This window comes from Phaseolus vulgaris, chromosome 5, assembly GCF_000499845.2.
Source record: "Phaseolus vulgaris cultivar G19833 chromosome 5, P. vulgaris v2.0, whole genome shotgun sequence".
Lineage (NCBI taxonomy): Eukaryota > Viridiplantae > Streptophyta > Magnoliopsida > Fabales > Fabaceae > Phaseolus > Phaseolus vulgaris.
The window spans coordinates 37,583,878-37,606,089 of record NC_023755.2 but is presented as its reverse complement, the minus strand read 5'-3'; the positions used below and the strand labels follow the sequence as shown (position 1 = coordinate 37,606,089).

The 22,212-nt window shown below is 28.8% G+C and overlaps 2 protein-coding genes and 1 non-coding gene across 3 annotated transcripts; all 3 read right to left on the bottom strand.

The window, feature by feature from the left end:
• Positions 1–3,686: 3,686 nt before the first annotated feature.
• LOC137834414 (isoprene synthase, chloroplastic-like) lies at positions 3,687–13,227 on the bottom strand. The gene is made up of 4 exons (XM_068642470.1): positions 11,168–13,227; positions 5,818–6,085; positions 5,085–5,533; positions 3,687–3,695 (listed from the first exon to the last, which is right to left on the bottom strand). Exons 2-4 carry the CDS (start codon positions 6,029–6,031, stop codon positions 3,687–3,689), a joined length of 672 nt encoding a protein of 223 aa, XP_068498571.1. The 5' UTR covers positions 6,032–6,085; positions 11,168–13,227.
• On the bottom strand, positions 6,851–6,972 carry LOC137836296 (U6atac minor spliceosomal RNA). Its single transcript, XR_011085247.1, has one exon. It is a non-coding gene; the product is annotated as a U6atac minor spliceosomal RNA (small nuclear RNA).
• A 5,098-nt stretch (positions 13,228–18,325) lies between the features above and the next one.
• Positions 18,326–21,640, bottom strand: LOC137835729 (isoprene synthase, chloroplastic-like). Its single transcript, XM_068644359.1, has 7 exons — positions 21,397–21,640; positions 21,027–21,294; positions 20,052–20,430; positions 19,463–19,681; positions 19,215–19,353; positions 18,848–19,096; positions 18,326–18,767 (listed from the first exon to the last, which is right to left on the bottom strand). Exons 1-7 carry the CDS (start codon positions 21,574–21,576, stop codon positions 18,462–18,464), a joined length of 1,740 nt encoding a protein of 579 aa, XP_068500460.1. The 5' UTR covers positions 21,577–21,640; the 3' UTR covers positions 18,326–18,461.
• Positions 21,641–22,212: the final 572 nt, after the last annotated feature.

Below are 22,212 nucleotides of genomic sequence, written 5' to 3'. Positions count from 1 at the left end.
TTCATTTTCTCAACATCATCATGACACATATTAATTGGAACAAGTACACTAGTAAGGACTCAATTTGACTCTTTAATATATTTTTTTTTTGTCCAAATCCATCTCCATATTTATATATCTTACCACTCCTAACAAAGTTAATGACAACTTGAACAAAAGATTTAGGAAATATAGAATTTATATTTAGGTATTTTGTTGCAAGAAAACAAAATTTTAAAAATTATCAAAGAAAAAACGATGAGAGCACAAGACAACCTACCAAGATGAATTTAATCCATTATGAGCATTGATGATGACAACACAAATCAAATTGGAGCACATTAGCAAAGTTGTAATTAATAGAGTTTTTGAAGGACGATGCAACCAATGGTGAGTTAATGAGTAATGACGAACTACAATCAACACCCATGATGACATTGTTATGAATTATTGTGATGGATATGAAGATAGAGATCGACTAAAGAAGGGGAGAGAGGAAAGAAGAGGGGACAATAAAAGAAAATGCAAAAAAGAAATATTCATTGCAGTTACAATATAAGATATATAAAGACATACATTGATTGTTATTTCTTGAATTTTTATTGTATCTGCTTATGATAATGGTTTCTTTAATAATCATCGTTATAAAGTACATACCACAATAATTCAAAAAACAAACATCATCATATGGTTCATATGATAATGATTAAAAAGTAATTATTGTTGTATGTTTAATATCAATTACAAAAGTATCACCATTGCATTTCTTATGACGATCTCCTTATAATTGTTGTCGTATTACATTATTAAATAATGTTTTTGTAGTGTAAGTTTGAGAAAGATGGTTAAGCTGAAGAAGCAAGTGCATAAATTACTTAAAAGAAAATTTTTATCCATTGAGTAGGGTGCACCAATGTTACTAATAAAAAGGAATAATAGAAGATTTCATTTTTATTGATAAAAAAGGAAGAATAGAAGATTTTGTTTCTATATAGATTATAGTATCATTAATAAATTAATCACTAAGAATAAGTATCTTTTTTATTCTAATGAAAAAATTGATAGATGGGTTACCCAAAACAAGACATTTTATTTGATAAAGAAATATCATTAAAATTTGGTAAAGGTTAAAAATGGGTAAAAACAACTTAGAAGCCAACTACTTTTAATATGTAGTATATACATGTCAATAAAATGGGTAAAGGTTTAGGGTTTAGGGTTTATTATATGGATTGCCCCCATATCCCAATAAAACATCAATCATGGTGGTGGCGGGACATAGTTAAGGTTTGCAAGGAGGGGGGAGGAGAGGGGTGGTTCCAAAATGAGTTAAGGTGGAAACTAGGGAGGGGAGATAAGATTAGATTTTGGAAAGATGTATGGGTAGGTGAGTCAACTCTCAAAACAACGTTCCAAAGGTTGTTCACATTGTCAACGAATCAGGGACGAAAGGTGGAAGATGTAGGCATGTGGGAGGGAACGGATTGGCGGTGGAGGCTAGAGTGGAGGAGGGACTGAGATTGAAGGAAATCTTATGGAATGCATTGCAAGCACCTCTGTGAAGAGAGATATGGAAGATGTTCAAGTGTGGGGGGATGAGCTGTCTGACGAGTTCACAGTGAATGCAACATATGTCAGCTTAACAAAGCAAACGAGAGGCACGAGGCAGGATGCTTTGGAACTTGTTTGGAAAATGAAAGCTTTTCCTAATGTGTTGGTAACAGCTTGGCGAGTTCTTATCGACAGAATCCCAACGAGAGAGGGGCTTTGTAGAAGAAGAGTGCAGATGAACTCAACAGTATGTGTTATGTGTATGACCCAGGTGGAAACGTGCCAACACTTGTTCATAGAATGCAAGTTTGCCCAGCAAGTATGGTCTTTATGCCTTAATCGGTTGGGCATCAACTTAGTACAACACAACGATCCAAAGACTCACTGTGTGAGTTTTCATTGTGTTCAGGCCAATTCTAAACAAAACTTGGTTTGGAAAGGTATATGGGCAGCCATTGTAAGGTGTATTTGGGATCAAAGAAACTTTATCTTGTTTAATCAAGGAGTGGTGGATGTAGAGGAGATTTACCAGATGGCCCAGCTAAAAGTGTGGTTATGGCTGAAATATAGAACCAGGTTGTTTGATTTTACTTATGCAGACTGGATTCTCTTCCTCTCTTGTTTGTATTGTCTTCGTGTCATTGGTAAGCATTGTCTTCCTCTCTTCTTCTTCACCATTGATTTTTTGTATGTTTTCCGTTCTCTTATGTTTTGTCTTATGTCATTGCTAAGGTCACTATTTCATTGGGGAGGTTTTTGTTTGCTTTCTACTGTGTCTTCCTTGTCGTTGTTGTCGCTTTGCACCGTCACTGCTGACTCCATTGCGGTCGTCGCTGCCTGTCCCGTGTCGCTCTTCACCACCACCGTTTCCTTTACACACAAGGTTGGTGGTGTTTAAAATTTTTATATTTTTCTTATGTTATTAATTTTTTATTTTTTATTTATTATAATTTATATTTTTTAAAATTTATATTATTTTTTTAGGTTAGAATAAAATTATTAAATTATTAGAAGGTAGATAGATTTATGTTATTTAATATTTATAATTAATTTAATAATTTTTAATTTGTGTATTTAGTATTTTTATAATTTGTATTTATTATTAAGTGTTGGTATTGAGTCTGAGGGTGTTCGACCCTCGACAATTGATACGTGCTGGTATTGAGTCTGAGGGTGTTCGACTCTCGGCAAACGCGTGAGATAGAACACTCATTAGAAAACACCTAAATGACTATTCCAGAATATAATGGATTGAAATTGGATTAATTTTGTTCTTATAAGTGATGAGTATGAAAAAGGAGTAGAAGAATTTATACAATTTGTGCAACGTAATAATAGTGGTCATGATGGAGCAAAGATCATGTGTCTGTGTGTTAATTGTTTGAATGGAAGGATATACTGGATGTTAAGATAATTAGGAAGCACCTTCTATGTGATAGGTTTCTTCATTCTTATACAACTTGGACATGGCATGGTGAATTATTAAATTTACCACGTGTTTCCATAACTAAAGAATATGTGGGGTCCACCATGACTGATGCAGTACATGATGATGTAGATGATGATCGATTGGAGGACATGATTCGTGATGTGGGAGTTGAGTCTTTTGCAAAAGCGCATGGATATGGAAGTAAGCTATGCAAAGACTCCATTGTATCCTGAATCAGACACCTCATTTGAATTGTGCCAAAACCTCTGGTAATAATTTCATTTCATTATATTAATTTATATTTATACATTACATCTTATTTGATACAAATATTTTTTATTTGGTAGAAACCTTGTCGGAAACCTAGTCTGAAAAGGAAGCATGAGGTTCTGATTGACGATCCTATAACTTCCTTAGTTGTAGTTGTTAAACAGATTGGTCGAGACCCTCTGGAAGTTCCATGGGATGATACGCTTTTTGAAATAAACACTGAGCTGCCATTGTACATATACATGTCAAATTTGTTAGAATTTGTAGTTGGGGATCAGGAGCTCAATATAAATATAATTCAATTTTTGATGATGTAAGTATCTTTACCTATATTTTAATTTACTTTATGTTAAATTAGCATTGATTATGCTTTAACTAATAACTTGTAGGTTTTTGAATGGTGTCCCTATCATTGAGGGGAAGGAAAATGTGTATGGATTCTTAGATCCCGCATATACTAATCCCACTGGAACAAAGGAAAATGAAACTCAATCATACATCACTAACACCGTAGAAAAAGAGGAAAAAGAAATTTATTTATGCCCTATATTAATGAGTAAGTTTAATTATATGTCGTCAATTATTACTATTTCATCTTTTAAATATTGACTAACTCTTTTCATGGATGATATAGGGGTCATTGGCAGTTACTTGTCTTATCAATGGTTGACAAGACTGTTGTGTGGTTTTGTTCCCTACGCAAGAAGTCATCCACAAGTCTTAAGAATACCATTAATAGTAAGTAAACTATAAACTTAACTCCTTATGTTACTAATTAAGCATTTACTAACGCGGTTTTTTGTATTAATCAGTTCATGGCATTGATATAACATCCTAAAAGGTTGATCCAATTCAAATTTTCAAAATTTGAACTGGATAAAACTAAAGGTTTGTAATTTTTTTCTTTCTCTTTTCATTGTTTATCAATATTAACATTTACTTTTTATTGAATTATAGTGTAATAAACAACCAGAAAAGCTATGAGTGTGCCTATTACATTATGCAATGGATGGTTACCATTGTAAGACTAGGCCTTAAAAGTGATTGGCATGAGGTAACATGATGATAAATTATTTTTATAATTCTTTACCTTATGTATCTTAAAACTAATTTATGTCAACCATTTTGAAATGTAGTTCTTCACAGATGATGTCATAAGCCATCCCATTAACTGTGTTATAGATGGCTAGGAAGCACAATACCAAGTAGTCTGGAAGAGTGTTTATGGAATTCACGTTCCATCTTGTGTACATGCACATGTATAAAATAATATATACTAAAATAAGACATGTTTTAATTTTTTCAAAGAACAAAGTAAAATGAACTCCATCTCAGATTAGTAACAAACCTTTCAATAGCATCTGTGAAGAGCTCCAATTCATCTAAAGTACCATATATGTCATATATATCATTGAGGATTGTGATCAAATATCCCACCTTAGTGAGTTCTTTGTGACATATAGCAAATTGAGGTTTAGGAAAAATTGCAAGCGACCAAATAAATGTTTCTACTAATCTGTCTCGAACAAATTTTAGTTTCCTTGAGAGGCCAATGTCCCACCACCACCTAAGTAAAACACATTAAAAGACATAAATATAATAATTGCATAAGAAAAATAAAGTGAAATTGAGATCTCACCAAATTTTATTTGAATTCTTCCTAATATTTTAGTTTTTTCTTCAAAGTAATATTTATTTAATATTTAACAATTATTAAAATAATTATATTTGGATAATTATTATGAATTTTGACGTTACTTTTTAATCAAAAATAAATATTTGTTTCAATAATATAGACAAAAATTAATATATTAAGTTTTATTTTAAAATTAGTAGGATGAAACTCTAAAAATACCAAAAGAAATATGTAATTTCTTTTAACAAGTGTATAGTTTTTCTTTTTCCTTGTGTATTTATCTTTATACCTTGATAGTTCCTTTAATTCGTTTTGATATGATGACTGCTCCATGTTGAAATCCAGCTTTGCAAGCTCTAACAGTAAGAGATTATGCGGTTCTATCTTATCATATCTGTTAATATATTGTCTTGCCATTAGTCTGAAACAGCTTCGGTGATATGGAAGCCCCTCCAATACATGCCTAACTTTTTCTGCCATTTTCGCATCCATTAATCCTTCTTTCATTAAATTCATCAGATGTGTTCTTGAAAATGCATTTGCCTCCCAAACATTTTCTCCTTCGAAGCTCAAGTATGATGCTTCGTATAAACTTAACATTCCTTCTACATCATTGCTAATTTCAACCTTGAATTTTCCTTCTTCATCTTTGAAACTCATAAAAATATCTGCATGCACTTTAAAATGATTAAAAATATTTTATACTATGCCATAATACCAAGGTAAAGTATAATTTTTTTTTTATTTAAAAATATTTATAATATGAAAAATATAAAAAACAACTTGATATATGTTTGTTGTCTAGCTTTTGTTGACATTTTTTTTCCTGGTATTTGATTATAACATTTTAAAAACAATATGATGGTGTAATTATTGTTAGCAAAATAAGCTTTGTGGAATAAGTTTTCAGATGGAATATATAAACACAATGGTTTCAGATAATCATTTGTACCTTGGGAGACATCAAAGCCATGTCGCCTGAGAATTCCAAAAAGAAGAGCGGTTTCATGCAGACTTTTTCCAGTTCGGTTTTCGAAGTTTTCAATTGAAACAATTTTGAGAAGGACTTTGTTTATATCCTCCTCAAACTTGAAGGAGAGTCCCAACCGTTCAATATCATCAATCAATTCAAGTAAGTTTAGTGGTTCCATGTTTGTTCCATTCATCTGAACTCGTACTTTCTCCTCTAACTTTCTTGCTGTTTCTTGTAGTGTTTCTATCTGCACTTAGCGTGCATGACAAAATAAATTAATAATGAAAACAATAATTCCAACAACACACTAATCTTTACACACAAAAATTAAAGGAAAATAAAGATTATCGGAAGCTTGTTTCCGAGGGACTGAATAAATTCACGATTAAAAGGACTGGGTTGGAAATTAGGTGGAGTTCTAAATGGGATATGGTGTTTGTTAGCATTAGCAACGAGTTGGCTTGAGGATCTAGAAGGAGTTTGTGTGGTAGACAAGCAATAGGGAAGACTCCATACACTATTTTCCATGGTGTATTCACTCTACGCTATGTGTAGTGTCAAAATGTGATGCTCACCAATGTGTGCCTTTCCTCTATATATACAACTCCAAGCAGAAACGAAAGACACTTGCGGAAACCTACCCTATTATTCATATGCCATTAAGTTTTCATCAACTCAGAAATTAGTTTCCCTCACACAATTTCCTAACTCAATTCTTGTGTCAAAATATTATTACATTGAATTTTAACGTAAATATTTTTTAATTAATGAATGTTAACATATAACCGCTTATAACTCATTTTAATAATATAGTAATAGAAATTAAAATTTTAAATTAAAAATAAAATAAAATAATTATTTTAAGTTGTAAAATGAATGTTTTTCTGTGTAATAGTTTTCAAGATATCATCTACTTTTAATATGTGGTCATACAAGCTTGTCATTTTCACCCACCGCTTAAATATACTTCAATTAATTCACATTTCACTCATGTTGAATTCCTATTACATTCATCAAGAGGTGGGTAGCTTTTAACCGATGTGTACGCTTTTAACCGATGTGTACAAGGAAAACCCGAAGGCTGTTCCCGTCCTGTCAGGAGAGATGCCAACCATCTTTCCTTTTAAATTATATACTAGACATAGTATTTTTTTCACAATATAAACTCTTATTGGAAATTCTTTTAATTATATTTATTTTTTTATGTGATTCAAATATCAATAGAGTTAGAATATCTTATATAAAATCTTATGTTTAATGTATAATTTAAACATTTCATTTTAATATAGTATTTTTTTTTTTGAAAATAACTATGTTTACGGCACACCACATTCAAATCATCACATATCAGTATATATTCTTATTCATATTCATTTCAACTCAAATCATATTTCCTTCCACATCATACATTCTAAACTTTATACATCATGTACATCGTCAATCACATAATAATGCATATACTTACACATCAAATTTATCATTCAAAATCATATATTTCAACGAAAAAATTAGATACTAATAAATTTCAATTTACCAATCATCATGCTATAATAGTATTAAAGTATAATAGTTTGATAAATATAACATCTTAGTGAAATATAAACAATTTCAAGAATTAAAAACAATTTAAAACATGTTATTTAATTTTTTTTAAACTTGTTTGTCTGCTCAGCGAATTAAGCACATGTCTAAATTCGTTCAACTACCATTCTACTTACTCAACCAAAGGTTTACTCGCCAAGCGACCTTTTAGTCGTCCAAATACTTTTTAGTTGCCCAATGAATTTTTAGTCCCCCAACACAAACTCTCATGTTTTCACCCAATTGAATTTTTTCAAGCAAACAAATGGTCGCATAGCTAATACGACTCTCGTGTTCAGATAAAATAATTTCTCTAAACAAACAAAATGGTCATCCAACAACTAAACATTTCGAATTTTCATATAAAAGAGGTTTGTCTCGTAAACAAGTGGAGTACCACCAACTTTGCATAAAACAATTATGCATAATTTCGTAGATTGTGTCAGATTGGTTCAAAAGCTATTTTAATTCATTTTTTATACATATAATTGAGTAATTCCTTTTTACATGGGATCATCTTGAACAAATTAGATCCACTTGTAACATTCTACATTTTTAACTACCAAACACACAACATATCACATTTAGAATTTCACCTATACAAACTATATAATTATCATATTCATCAGTTTCAATAATTCAATATCTTATTTATACAATACATTAGTAACTAGTAATATATATAAAAAACATTAATAATATTACAAACATATATAGAATTGATATTACAAATATCTCAAAAAAATCTCATTCATACAATACATTAGTGACTAGTAATGTCTATAGAAACATTAATAATATTGCAAACATATATAGAATTGATATTACAAATATTTGGAAATCTTCCTCTCGTATACTATGCATATAAAAAAAATCGAAATATTTTAAATATTTTTAAACAAAACTTAGCATTTTGACCAAGTCACATTCACAATCCACATAATTTATAATTTACCTTAAGTACTAACAATTATAAATAGTTTCCTTACTGTTATAACTTGTTTAAGCAAGAGTATGCTTCAAACCTCATTCTAATAACAAGAAGGTTAAACATGTACATGAAATATTTTGATCGATAATATAAACATACTATGACACTCTGGTACTACTAACAAAGATTCATCTTTGCCCTAGAAACCTCACAGGAAAAGCCCTAACCTTAGACCTGTAACTCTTCCCATAAAACTAATTGAAAAAAAAGACAAACAAAAACTTTTAATATAAAAAAATCTCTAAAGTAGACCTAAGTATATGAAAGGATGAGGAACTATTTTACAGATAAAAAATATTTTATAAATATAATATATTTTGTAAAATAAAATTTGAATATTTAACTATTTTATTTATAATTAGATTTTAAATTTGATAGGTAAAATATTTGTAGTTAATTAGATATCAATTTAGAAACTAGTTTATAAATTTCTATTAATAATAGAAAATATTTTAAATATCAATATTTTTTTAATTTATAAAATAGTATCTAATTTAGTTAATATAGTAATTAATTATGTTTTTATCTCTAAAATTAATTTATATTTAATGATTTTCTAGTAATATATTTTTGTAATATTTTAAATAATTGATGAAATACAATTATGGTTTTAAAGACTCTATAATAGTAATGCTATAAAAACAATAGTTTTTATTGTTGTACATGTATAGAAGGAAATAGGATTTACACCAAAAATAAATTATCCCAATATCTATTTAATCACCTAAAAAAATTCTAAGATGGGACTTGTACATAATGTCTTAAAATTATTTGACCTGCATTTATGAGCATTCTGTGTGAAATAGGATATTCTTTAAATTCAATACTGTTGATCTCGAAAAAAAAAACTATTCATCCATATGACAAGTCCCATTTGAAAGGTGTGGAATGGACCCAAGATAAGACTATTAAACCCATGTTTTAGATATATTAATTTAAACAATTGATTATTTTCTTTGAAGTACAATAATGTTGATACCAAATACTTGAAAACTGTATTGGTATCTGTCCATACCGTGGCTTGACCCACAATGTCTCTGTGTGGCCCAATTTCGCTCCATTAACGCTCGATCAATGTAAGTAAAATTAAATCATCATTAAGAATTAGGTAATATATTAACGCTCGATCAATGTCAGTAAAATTAAATAATCATTAAGAATTAGGTAATATACCCTTAAGTACGACCTACTTTACTAATCTGGCTCAACAAAATAAGTCTATTAAAATAATATAAATAACGTACATTCCAAGAAGTAGGTACGTCATTAATTAGTGTACTCTAACATTTGAGTGTCGAACACCCTTTGATGACTTGAGCGTCAAAGTGTTTTCTGCAGGTACCTCTCTCATTCGGTATTTTCTAGGAGATCAAGTAATTGAACGACCGAGACCCAAAGGAGTAGCAAGAAGACCGATGGAGTAAACTGAGGTGTAAATCAGCCGTATGATAGAAAGGAGAAAAATGAAACTTCTCAATAATTCTTTAGGTCTCATTTCCCTAGCGAGAACTATTACATTTAGACCCTAAAAACAATTTATATTTAATTGAGAAACTTTGTTTCACATAATTTTGAATATATGTGTGGATTAGGATAAGAATATGGGATCATTTCAGCTTTCAAGAAGCAATAAATGTCAGCATCATATACTAAAAATCCAAGCTACTCTAGTAATAGAATGGGAGTAGTGTGTTTTCCTCTTCTTTAGGTTCGGATGAAGGGATATGCAATTTGTAACTTTCCTTTTTAGCCTTCAAAAAAGTACACTTACCAAAACTTTGTCTTTGCAAATCATGATGAATTGTAGATAAATTGACATATATAGGTAGACAATAAAGGAAACTTGTCATTTTTAACTATTAAAAGGTAATCCATATAGCAATGTTTACTAGATAAATTCGAAACTTTATTCCATCAGTCATGTCATCGTAGCTATCTTCAATACCATCAATGACATATTGACGGGTAATATATTAAACAATAATTTCTAGGACATTGTTTTGTATAGCTTGCAACCATCTTGAAAAATATTATATAATTACCACCAAATTTTAATGTTAGAGTTTTTTGTTTAACTATCTAGACTTTTTTATAGATCACCGAATAAGAATAACTAAGACAATTCTTATTTGTGCAATTAAATATTTTATCAGAATTCATTAAAACAAATACTTTTAGCTATCACTAAATTGGTCGTTAAAAACACTACAATTGGTAGCTAAGCATATTTGCGACCGAAATAGTCACCAAATAAACATGGAAGTAAAAATTTTAGTCGCAAAGCATTTAGTGACCGAAATGTAAATTGGTCACAATTTTGCAACCAAAATTTCAGTCGCAGAAAGTTGGCTACCAAAATTCCTGGGACAAAATTAGCCACTAATTTATCGGTGACTAAATTGGTGGCTAACGTAAAAGGTATTAGCAACTCCAATTTTTGGTCGTTAATGGGTTGAAATAATTAATTAAAAAAAATCTTGTGGTGACTAATTCAGTGACTAAGTTTGAGACCTATAGCAACAAAATTGATTTCGGTAGCTAAATAATTATTTTTTAATTTCAGCAACCGATCATATTTCGGTCGCTAAATCAATTTTGGTGACTATTTTTATATGTATTATTAATACTTATTTAAAATTGTATTTTGACTTGTTTATAAAAAAAATCAAACATGCTTATAAATACTCAAAATTCAATTAAGCTAAATAGAAATGAACTCCAATACATAATTTAAGGAAGATTTGTATACAATATTACCTTTCAACTCTAGCTCTTTTCGATTCCATATTTGTTGATGCAATCCAAGCTTGCATCTTCGTTTGTAGATGCACTATTAATTTCCCTGTTAGTATCAAAGAATTACAAGAGAATTAGTATAAAAAAAGAAAATTCTCCCGGTGTTTGCACTCTTCTCTTACTCTAGTGTTTGACTCTTGCTTTTGAACTTCTACTTGTTGATTCTCTCAAGAGTGTTCATCCTTAGCTTGACTTTTTCTTCCCCAATATGCTACCTAGCAATGTTATTCAACCTTTTGCAAAGATCATTCTAAGAAATAATTTTCATCTCAAGAGGTCAATAATACTCAAAATCAAGAAAAACTCAAAATTAAGAAAATTAAACTCAAGAAATTAGACATGAGACAAGACACAAACATTATCGAAAAAATTATAACAAACAAGAAATTAAAGGCTATCAAGAAATTTGGCACTCAAAGGAAACACCTACAGATTGGCACTAGAATTGGATTAAATTTTTTTTAAAGAATATCAATATTTTCAATGGTGCATGAGAACCAGTTTTTTTCTGGGCCAATCTGTTTGGCCCAAATTAAAACCTTATATTTTTCTTTTCGCACCTCCAAAATTACTGCACCAAAATTCGTTAACTAGAAATGTGCAGCTCAAGTAATAGTGCAACACGGTTTTGGCCCAAAAAACAATATTTGTTGTTGCACATTAATTCTCAAGACTGACGTTTTTTCTTGTGTTCAAGGTCTCTTCCAATTTCCACACCATTGGCAGCCACAATTCACCTCAATTAACCAATTTTCACAACTCAATTTCAACTACACAAATTGCAAATCAGAATAGGCACCAATTTCAACAATATTGTAATTCAGTTTTTTTTTTATTAAAAAATCTGCTACCACTTAAATTCTTGCACCAGAACATCAAAACAGTGCCAAATTTTGCTCAAATAAATTACACCAGAACTTTCAAAAACAACTCCAATTGCCACTACTCAAAATTCACGTTACACTAGTCAGAAAAATGCACCTAGCAGTAATTTGAATCAAACAGAAACACCAAAGAAAAATGACGTGAAAAGATTGAATTAAAGATGCAAAGAATCAACACTCAAGTTTAGATGCACAAATTAAAATTCAAAAGTATGCACCAAGTTTCACTCTATCAATTAAATTTTGTACAGAATCTGTACCAACTCCAACATTATACGAACAAATGCCAAGTAATTCAAGAATAATTTGTATCACCAATTTTTTTAAACTACTTCAACAAATTATCAACAAAATAACAATGATTCAAACACCTTAGCTGCACTAAGGCACAACTAAACAAAATTTATCCAAGCGATTCACCCTCTAAAAGAAGGCACAGGTTGTGAGGAGATTGATTCACCGAATTCACCAAACGATTCACCGAATTCAATTTTCCAGTTTTAATTTTCTTCAACACCTCGTCGTTTCTCCATTTAAACTTCTCCAAAACGAAGAACAATGAACTAAAACGCTTAACCAAAAAAAAATCAGAATCAAAAACGAAAATGAAGAAGGAACTTACATGAATCAATTCATACGAACACTACAATTCCTTTTTGGTTCATGATATCTGATTTCACTCGTCACAAGAATTGGTCGTCCTCGCTTGAACTTCAGTCAATCTAAATATTTTCGCCACCACTGTTTGCACCGTTTGAAGATGAAGCACCGTTAAGCACTTTTGAATTACAATTGTTCCAATCAACCGTGCGGATATGCTTCAACAAACACACCGAACTTCTTCGTTTCGCACCGTCACCATTCTTCCTCAAACTCGCACACCGATTTCGTGGAAAACGCCACTTTCGTTTGCGATTCTTCACTGCTTCGAGTACTACCGTTCTCCAATCAACTTGTGACGAAGCTCCAAGGCATGAAGAACAACAATACAAAATACAAAGAAAAAATTTCAGGAAAATTTGAAAACCTAAATCAAATATGTTAAGCGTGCATATCATTATTCATGAGCCACCCAGTAGAATTTTTTATATGTTGATTGAATCTTTACCAAACTTTTAACAAATTCGAAAAAAAAAACATAAACGGTACTGATTATGGTATTATTCAACAATAGAGAGCAATAGGAAGGGTTAACAATACAAATTAATGCAAGTAATTAAAGAATTAAATTATTGCTTATTACCTCACAGGTACTATTGCTTTGGGCACACATGCATTTTTTTTTGTTTCGGTTTCACTTTTACCATTTACCTCTGAATGAAAAAACCACATCAGATTTCTCATTCTTCCTTGCTGTGAAAAATCAATAGGTAATTAGTTTAGATATTTATTTTATATAATAAGATTTTTTTATTTAATTAATTTTAAAAATTAGTATAATTTTTTACACTTAAGAATAAAATGTTTACCTAATTATAATTATATAAAATAATAATCATATTGACTAATCTAACTTTTTTTATTTTAAAATAAAATATTTGATTAATTATATATATATATATATATTTTAATTTTAATGTGTTATGTGACTGTACGCATGAAGATAGTGCTTTACACCACAGTGTTACACTGTTAGTTTTTTTATTTTTTTTTTATTTTTTATTTTACATAGTTTTATATTATTATGTGTTTTATCAATGGAGGAAATTCAAGTTTTAAACTCAAATATAATACAGTCTTTAAGAAAAAAAAAATCAAAAACGTCAATATTACGAGTTAAAAATGTTTAATATAATATCATTGAGTTTTTCTTAAGAAAAACATTTCAAATAATTATATTTTTTTATTTTATATATAAACTTGTTGTTGTGTTTAATAGATATAGTTTCTCAATGTTAACATTTAAAATTATACATTTTTTTTTAAAAAAAACATTAAAAGAGATATTTAAAGTGTCTCAATCCATTTGTATCCTTAAACATTTATAAAATTCATATATATAATTCAGAAATTAACACTTTTATTTAGTCACCGAAATAAATTCAGTTACTGAAAAGTACACAAATTTAGTCACTAATTCTCGGTGATAGAAATTAGCATTTCCATTTAGTCACCGAAATGCATTCGATTGTTAAAAAATAAACATATTTTGGTCGCTAATTTAGTGACAGAAATTAACACTTCCATTTTGCCACCGAATTTATTTCGGTCACTGAAAAATACACAGACTTATCGCTAATTTGGTCATGGTTTTAACTATTTTTAACTTATTCAATAAATCACCGATTTAGCAACCATATCTCTTGTTACTTTCATTTTCAGTCGCAAAACTAACTAAAATCATGAACACTTTATTCAGTCACTATTTGCCTTGCAGATTCGATATTGAGAATAGTTGGTGGTTATTTCAGTCGCAATTTGCGACGATTGTATTTCGGTCACTAAATTTGGTGACTAAATTGTTATTTTCTTGTAGTGATTGATGGATTTTCCTTAACTGAATTCACCACAAATAAAGTTATTTGGATTGAGTAAAAAATTTTGTGATCAACTGAAAGAGAAGTGCTCAAACAAGTGTGAGGAGCTTCAATATTTTTTTTATTTTCCATTGATACTAGATTTTGCTAAAAGAGGTCCAGATGTGCCATTGTCATTCGTTATTGTAATGAATGCAATGTGCAACATATTTATCCAACTTTGATTCTACCACGACAAATTACATAATTGGGACACATTCACTCATGTGGCAGGGTGAATTCCTATTACATACTAGATATATATAGTTCTTTTTCACACTACAAACTATGTAATTGGAACCTCTTTCGACTCTTACCATTTAGATATTTTTCTTTGTGTGATTCGAATACCAATAGAGTCAGAATATCTCATACAAAATCTCAAGTTCAATGCACAACCTAAACATTCCATTCCAACATCGTATTCTCTCTCTGGAAATAACTATGTTTACAGTACAACACATGCAAAATCATCATATACCAGCATGTCATATACATTTCAACTCAAATCATATTTCCTTCCACATCATACATTTTAAACTCTACACATCATGTACATCGTCAATCACTTAATAATGCATACACTTACATATCAAATTTATCATTCAAAATCATATATTTCAACAAAAAAAAGAAGATACTAATAAATTTCAATTTACCAATCACCACGCTAAACAATATTAAAGTATAATAACTTAATAAATATAACATCTTAGTGAAATATAAACAATTTTAAGAATTAAAGACATTTTAAAACATGTTATTTAATTTTTTTAGACACTAGCAGTACAAAAAAAAGTGTATATTGTGGCGGTTATTTTCGTATAAACTGGCGTTTATAACCGTCGTAATATACGCTTGTGGCGGTTTCCCAAACCGCCATAGAACTGGCCGCCACAAAGTTTTATGTGGCGGTTTTATGCTACCCGCCGCAACACCTGCCACTTTAAAAATAGTGTAAGTAGTGGCGGTTTTTATATGTAAGTACTGTCAGTTATAACCATCGTAATTTACATTCATTGAAGAAGACTCTGACACCATAATATACATAAGTAGTGGCGGTTTTAACTGACGTAATTCTAATTCTGAATAAATAAAATTTAACCACCACTTTTTTGTAATTTCTTTTATAATCTATTTTATACAATTATTAAATTTAAGCACCACTTTTTTATAATCTGTTTTATAGAATTATAAAATTTAACCACCACTTTTTCATAATATAATAAAATAATGTATAAAGTTATAATCATCCATTCATTTCATTGAAAATTAAAGCACGCATAATAATGTTCAAAATTTGTATGGAATTGAAAATTAAAACACATAAACCCAAATTTAACCACCACTATTTTATAATATTTTTTATAATCTGTTTTATACAATTATAAAATTTAACCACCACTTTTTCATAATAAAATAAAATAATGTATAAAGTTATAATCACTCATTCATTTCATTGAAAATTAAAGCACACATAATAATGTTCAAAAGTTTATATATAATTGAAAATGAAAACACATGTCTAAATTCGTTCAACTACCATTCAACTCACTCGTCCAAAGGTTTACTTGCCTTGCGACTTTTTAGTTGCCCAACAAATATTTAGTTATTTAAGAATGTAGTTATTTGTAATAGCCGCATTCTTACATCAAAATGTTTTATTTAAAAATGCGGCTATTACAAATAGCTGCATTTTTAAATGAAGTTAATTTCAAAAATGCTACCGCATTTTGAATGACAATGTCTGACCATAAAAACACATTAAATAAATTATTGTTGTTTTTTATATTTTGTACTAGTGAAACTTTATTTCCTCAACATCATCATGACACGTTAATTGGAACGGGTACATTAGCAATGATTCAATTCAACTCTTTAATATATTATTTTATATTCCAAATCCATTTCCATATTGATATATCTAATGACGCACAACTTGAACAAAAGATTTAGGAAATATAGAACTCATATCTAGGTATTTTGTTCAAAGAAAACAAAATTTAAAAAATTATCAAAGCAAAAAAGACTGAGAGCACAAAATAACCTATGAAGATTAATTTAATCCATTATGATCATTGATGGTGGCAACACAAATCAAATTGGAAAACATTGGCAAAGTTGTAATTAATAGAGTTTTTGAAGGACGATGCAACCAATGGTGAGATAATGAGTAATGACGAACTACAATCAACACTCATGATAACATTGTCATGGATTATGATGATGGATATGGAGATGAGATCAACCAAAGAGGGGGAGGGAAGAGAGAAAAGAGGAAAATAAAAGAAAATGCAAAGATAAAATGTTCATTGCAGTTACAATATAAGCAATATAAAGACATACAATGATAGTTATTATTTCTTGAATTGTTATCGTATGTACCTATGAGGATGATTCATCTAATAATCATTGTTATAAAGTACATACCACAATAATTCAAAAAACATGCATTCATATGACAATGATTAAAAAGTAATTATTTTTATATGTTTAACATCAATTACAAAAATATCCCCATTCATTTCTTATTTTTTTATGACGATCACCGTTACATTATTAAATAATGTTTTTGTAGTGTAAGTTTGTGCAAGATGGTTAAGCTGAAGAAGCAAGTGTATAAATTACTTAAGAAAAAATTTATCTAATTGAGTAGGGTGCACCGATGTTATTGATAAAAGGAAAAATAGAAGATTATGTTTCTATTCAGATTATAGGAACATTAATAAATTAATCACTAAGAATAAGAATAAGTATATTTTTTATTCTAATAAAAAATTTGATAGATGATTTACACAACACGTTGACATTTTTATTTGATAAAGAAATATCATTAAAATTTGGTAAAGGTTAAAGATACACAAAAACGACTTAGAAGTCAAATTTGACTACTTTTAATATGTGGTAAGGTTATTTTATTATAATTTTTTTAAGAATTGATTGAATATTTTGTCAATTTTTATTAAGTTGTTATTATTTTCAAACTATATTCTGATAATCAAAGAAACTGTGAGAGGTATCTTGAAGACATATTTAGATGTTCCAAGATAAAAAAAAACAATTTTAAACCAAATTATTTAAATAATAATTTTGGATGAGATAAATTAAATTTTTGGGTATGTAATATTATAGGAGATTGTAGTAAACTCCTCTAAAATAAAGATTGTATAGTATTGTATATAGTATAGAAATATGACAAGAATGTATCTAATCAAAAGTTTAAAAAATCTAACCAATTATTAATGGAAATTAGATAAAGAATTATCGAGAATAATGATTCATTTAGATATCTTTTGACTTTACAAAGTAAAACTAGTTCAAATTTTTACTAAATTACATAATTAAATCTATATCATACAAAAATTAATTTAATTATTATAGAACATGAGTTATTATTTTTCTGCACTTGATAATTTTTTAAAACATTATTAACTATACAACTAAACAAGTTATCAATTAAATCCTTAAAATTATCAAATTTTTTTATGATCCTAAATTATTAATTTGTACTTGTACAAATTTTTTTATTAGTTATAGAAATAATGAACTTATCATAATAAACATTTACATTCATACTTATTTATATTATACAACATATAAATTAATTAGAGTCCACAAAAAGAAAAATCTATATTTCTAAAAGAGAATATTTAATTTAATTTTAGAATTATTCATTTTAAATTAGACAAAAAAAACTTGAATTGATAGTCGGAGTCAAATTAAAATGCAACCCACATTTTACTAAACTTTATAACATGCTACACAACCTAAGAAATTCAAATAAATCCCAAACAAATATATTACATAAATTTTAACAAATAAACTCAAACTTAAAGCTTTATTTTCTCAATATCATCATGACACATTAGTTGTTGGAAACTGATATACTAGCAATGACTCCATTCTTCTCCTTGATATATTGTTTTGTCGTCCATATCCATCTCCATATTGATATATGCAATGTGCACTCCGAACAAGGTTAATGACAACTTGAACAAAAGATTTAGGGAATATAGAATCCATAACCAGATATTTGTTCAAAATTTTCCATTCTTTGTCAATCAAAGTTTTGAAGTATCGGCGAACATTTTCTTCTGGAAGAGTAGTTTCGTGCATATAACTTATAATCGAGTTTGAGGTTTCACCCCTCTCTATCTCATCCTGTCCAGAACAACATGTTAGGCATGAAGTTTGATCCATATGAGTTAGTTAATAAGGTTACCAAACAAAGTTAAGATTACCGTTGATGTTGCTAAATCATTTGTAAGTCTGAAAATGGTGAATGAAGAGCTCAACATATCATGGTGATTAGTTAAAGAATGAAGTACTTGTTCTGTGATGTCTTTGCTGACAAAAAAGTAGGAATGAGTAAGAATGACCCCTCCCGAGATTGAGATCCTTGCATTTTGTAGGAACTTGTTGAATGGTGGAATAATTTTGTTGTGAAACCATTTTGCTTCTTGGAGGTATGCCTTGCACAAATTAGACCACTATAGAGTAATCAAACAAACATTTTAGTTTTAGTGATATGTAATTAATATATATATATATATATATATATATATATATATATATAAGAGAAAGAACAAGTTGTGTTGTATTACATACAGATTTTGTGAGGTAAGGAAGACATTTTATGCCTCGTTCTTTAAAGATTTCATAAGCTATCCCATTCACAGTGTTATAGATAGCTAGGAAGCACAATACCAAATAGTCTGGAAGAATGTTTATGGAATTCACGTTCCATCTTTTGTACATGCACATGTATAAAATATTATATACTAAAATAAGACATATTTTAATTTTTTTCAAAGAACAAAGTAAAATGAACTCCATCTCAGATTAGTTGAACAAACCTTTCAATAGCATTTGTGAAGAGCTCCAATTCATCTAAAGTACCATATATGTCATATATATCATCGAGGATTGTGAGTAAATATCCCACCTTAGTGAGTTCTTTGTGACATATAGCAAATTGAGGTTCAGGAAAAATTGTGAGCGACCAAATAAATGATTCTACTAATCTGTGTCGAACAAATTTTAGTTTAGTTGAGAGGCCAATGTCCCACCACCACCTAAGTAACAACACATTAAAAAACATAAATATAATAATTGCATAGAAAAAATAAAGTAAACTTTGAGATCTCACGTCATTTTAACTGAATTCTTCCTAATATTTTAGTTTTTTCTTCAAAGTAATATCTATTTAATATTTAACAATTATTAAAATAATTATATTTGAATAATTATTATGAGTTTTGACGTTACTTTTTAATCAAAATAAAAATTTGCTTCAATAATATAGACAAAAAATTAATATATTAAGTTTTCTTATAAAATTAGCAGGATGAAACTCTACAAATTCTAAAAATACCAAAAGAAATACGTAATTTCTTTTAACAAGTGTATAGTTTTTCTTTTTTTCTTGTGTATTTATCTTTATACCTTGATAGTTCTTTTAATTCGTTTTGATATGATGACTGTTGTATGTTGAAATTCAGCTTTGCAAGTTCTAACAATAAGAGATTATGCGGTTCTATCTTATCATATTTGTTAATACACTCTCTTGCCATTAGTCTGAAACAGCTTCGATGATAAGGAAGCCCCTCCAATACATGACTAACTTTTTCTGCCATTTTCGCATCCATTAATCCTTCTTTCATTAAATTCATCAGATGTGTTCTTGAAAATGCATTTGCCTCCCAAACACTTTCTCCTTCGAAGCTCAAGTATGATGCTTCGTATAAACTTAACATTCCTTCTACATCATTGCTTATTTCAGCCTTGAATTTTCCTTCTTCATCTTTGAAACTCATAAAAATATCTGCATGCACCTCAAAATAATTAAAAATATTTCATACTATGCCATAATACCAAGGTAAAAGTATATTTTTTTATTCAAAAATATTTATAATATGAAAAATATAAAAAACAACTTGATATATGTTTGTTGTCTAGCTTTTGTTAACATTTTTTTTCCTGGTATTTGATTATAACAATTAAAAAACAATATGATAGTGTAATTATTGTTAGCAAAAATAAGCTTTGTGGAATAAGCACTACAATAAAATCATAAAATAGAAATTAATTTTAGAGACAAAAAATAATTAGTTGTTATAGTGATTAAATTAAAAACCATTTTAGAAACTATTTTTTTTTTGTTTCTAAATTAGTTTTTATTATTGTTAAATGATTTCTAAATTGGTATAAATTAGCTACCAAGATTTTTGCTACCAAGATTTTTGCTACCAAATTTAAAATCTAAATAATTGGTAGTTAAAATATTGGTAGTTAATTAGATTCTAATTTAAAAATTATTTAACAAAAACTAATTTAGAAACCAATTATTTTTTGTTTCTAAAATTAACTTTTCAGATGAAATATATGAACACAATGGAAGGTGAAGTTTATCATTTGTACCTTGGGAGACATCAAAGCCATGTCGTCTGAGAATTCCAAAAAGAAGAGCGGTTTCATGCAGACTTTTTCCGGTTTGGTCTTCGAAGTTTTCAATTGAAACAATTTTGAGAAGAGCTTTGTTTATATCCTCCTCAAACTTGAAGGACAGTCCCAACCGTTCAATATCATCAATCAATTCAAGTAAGTTTAGTGGTTCCATGTTTGCTCCATTCATCAGAACTCGTACTTTCTCCTCTAATTTTCTTATTGTTTCTTGCAGTGTTTCTATCTGCATTTAGCGTGCATGAAAAAATAAACAAATAATGAAAACAATAATTCCAACAACACACTAATCTTTACACCAAAGAAATTGAAGGAAAATAAAGATTACCACAAGCTTGTTTCCCAATGACTGAATAAATTCGTGAGTAAAAGGACTCGGTTGAAAACTAGGTGGAGTTTTAAATGGAGTATAATGTTTATTAGCATCACAAAGGAGTTGGTTTGAGGATCTAGAAGGAGTTTGTGTGGTAGACAAACCATAGGAAAGACCCGATACTTTATTTGCCATGGTGTATTCACTCTAAAGCTTACCCTATGTGTAGTATCAACATGTGATGATCACTAGTGTGTGCCTTCCCAATATATATACAACTCTAAGCAGAAACAAAAAGATACTTGTCGAAACCTAATAGGCCTCAAGTTTTCATTAACTCAAATTATTTTCCTCCACACAATTCCCTAACTCAATTCTAGCGTCTAATATCAAGCAAGTCATGGGTCCACTTAAATGTAAATTATATTGAAAACTTTGATAGTGAACCCACTACCTGAAGTTATGATATTTCGAAATCCACCACAAAATATTAATATTTATAATAAAAAATTTATAGAAAAATAATTATAATAAAAATATAAGTAAAATATAAAATATTAAAATAATTTTTAAAATTAAAAAATTATAAATTTTTATAAATAATTTAAATATTAATATTTATTGAGTTATAAGTAGAGAATGTGGTAAAAAAAACATTTTTGTTTCTCAAATGATCTTTCTCTGTGAATTATCCGTTCTGCACTATGCTATTCACTTTCAACAACGATAATGATTTGACAGTATAAAAAAATAGACTCATCTTACAATTCATTTTAATAATATAATATGATTTAAAATTTGAAGTTAAACAAAACTAATGAAATATTATTA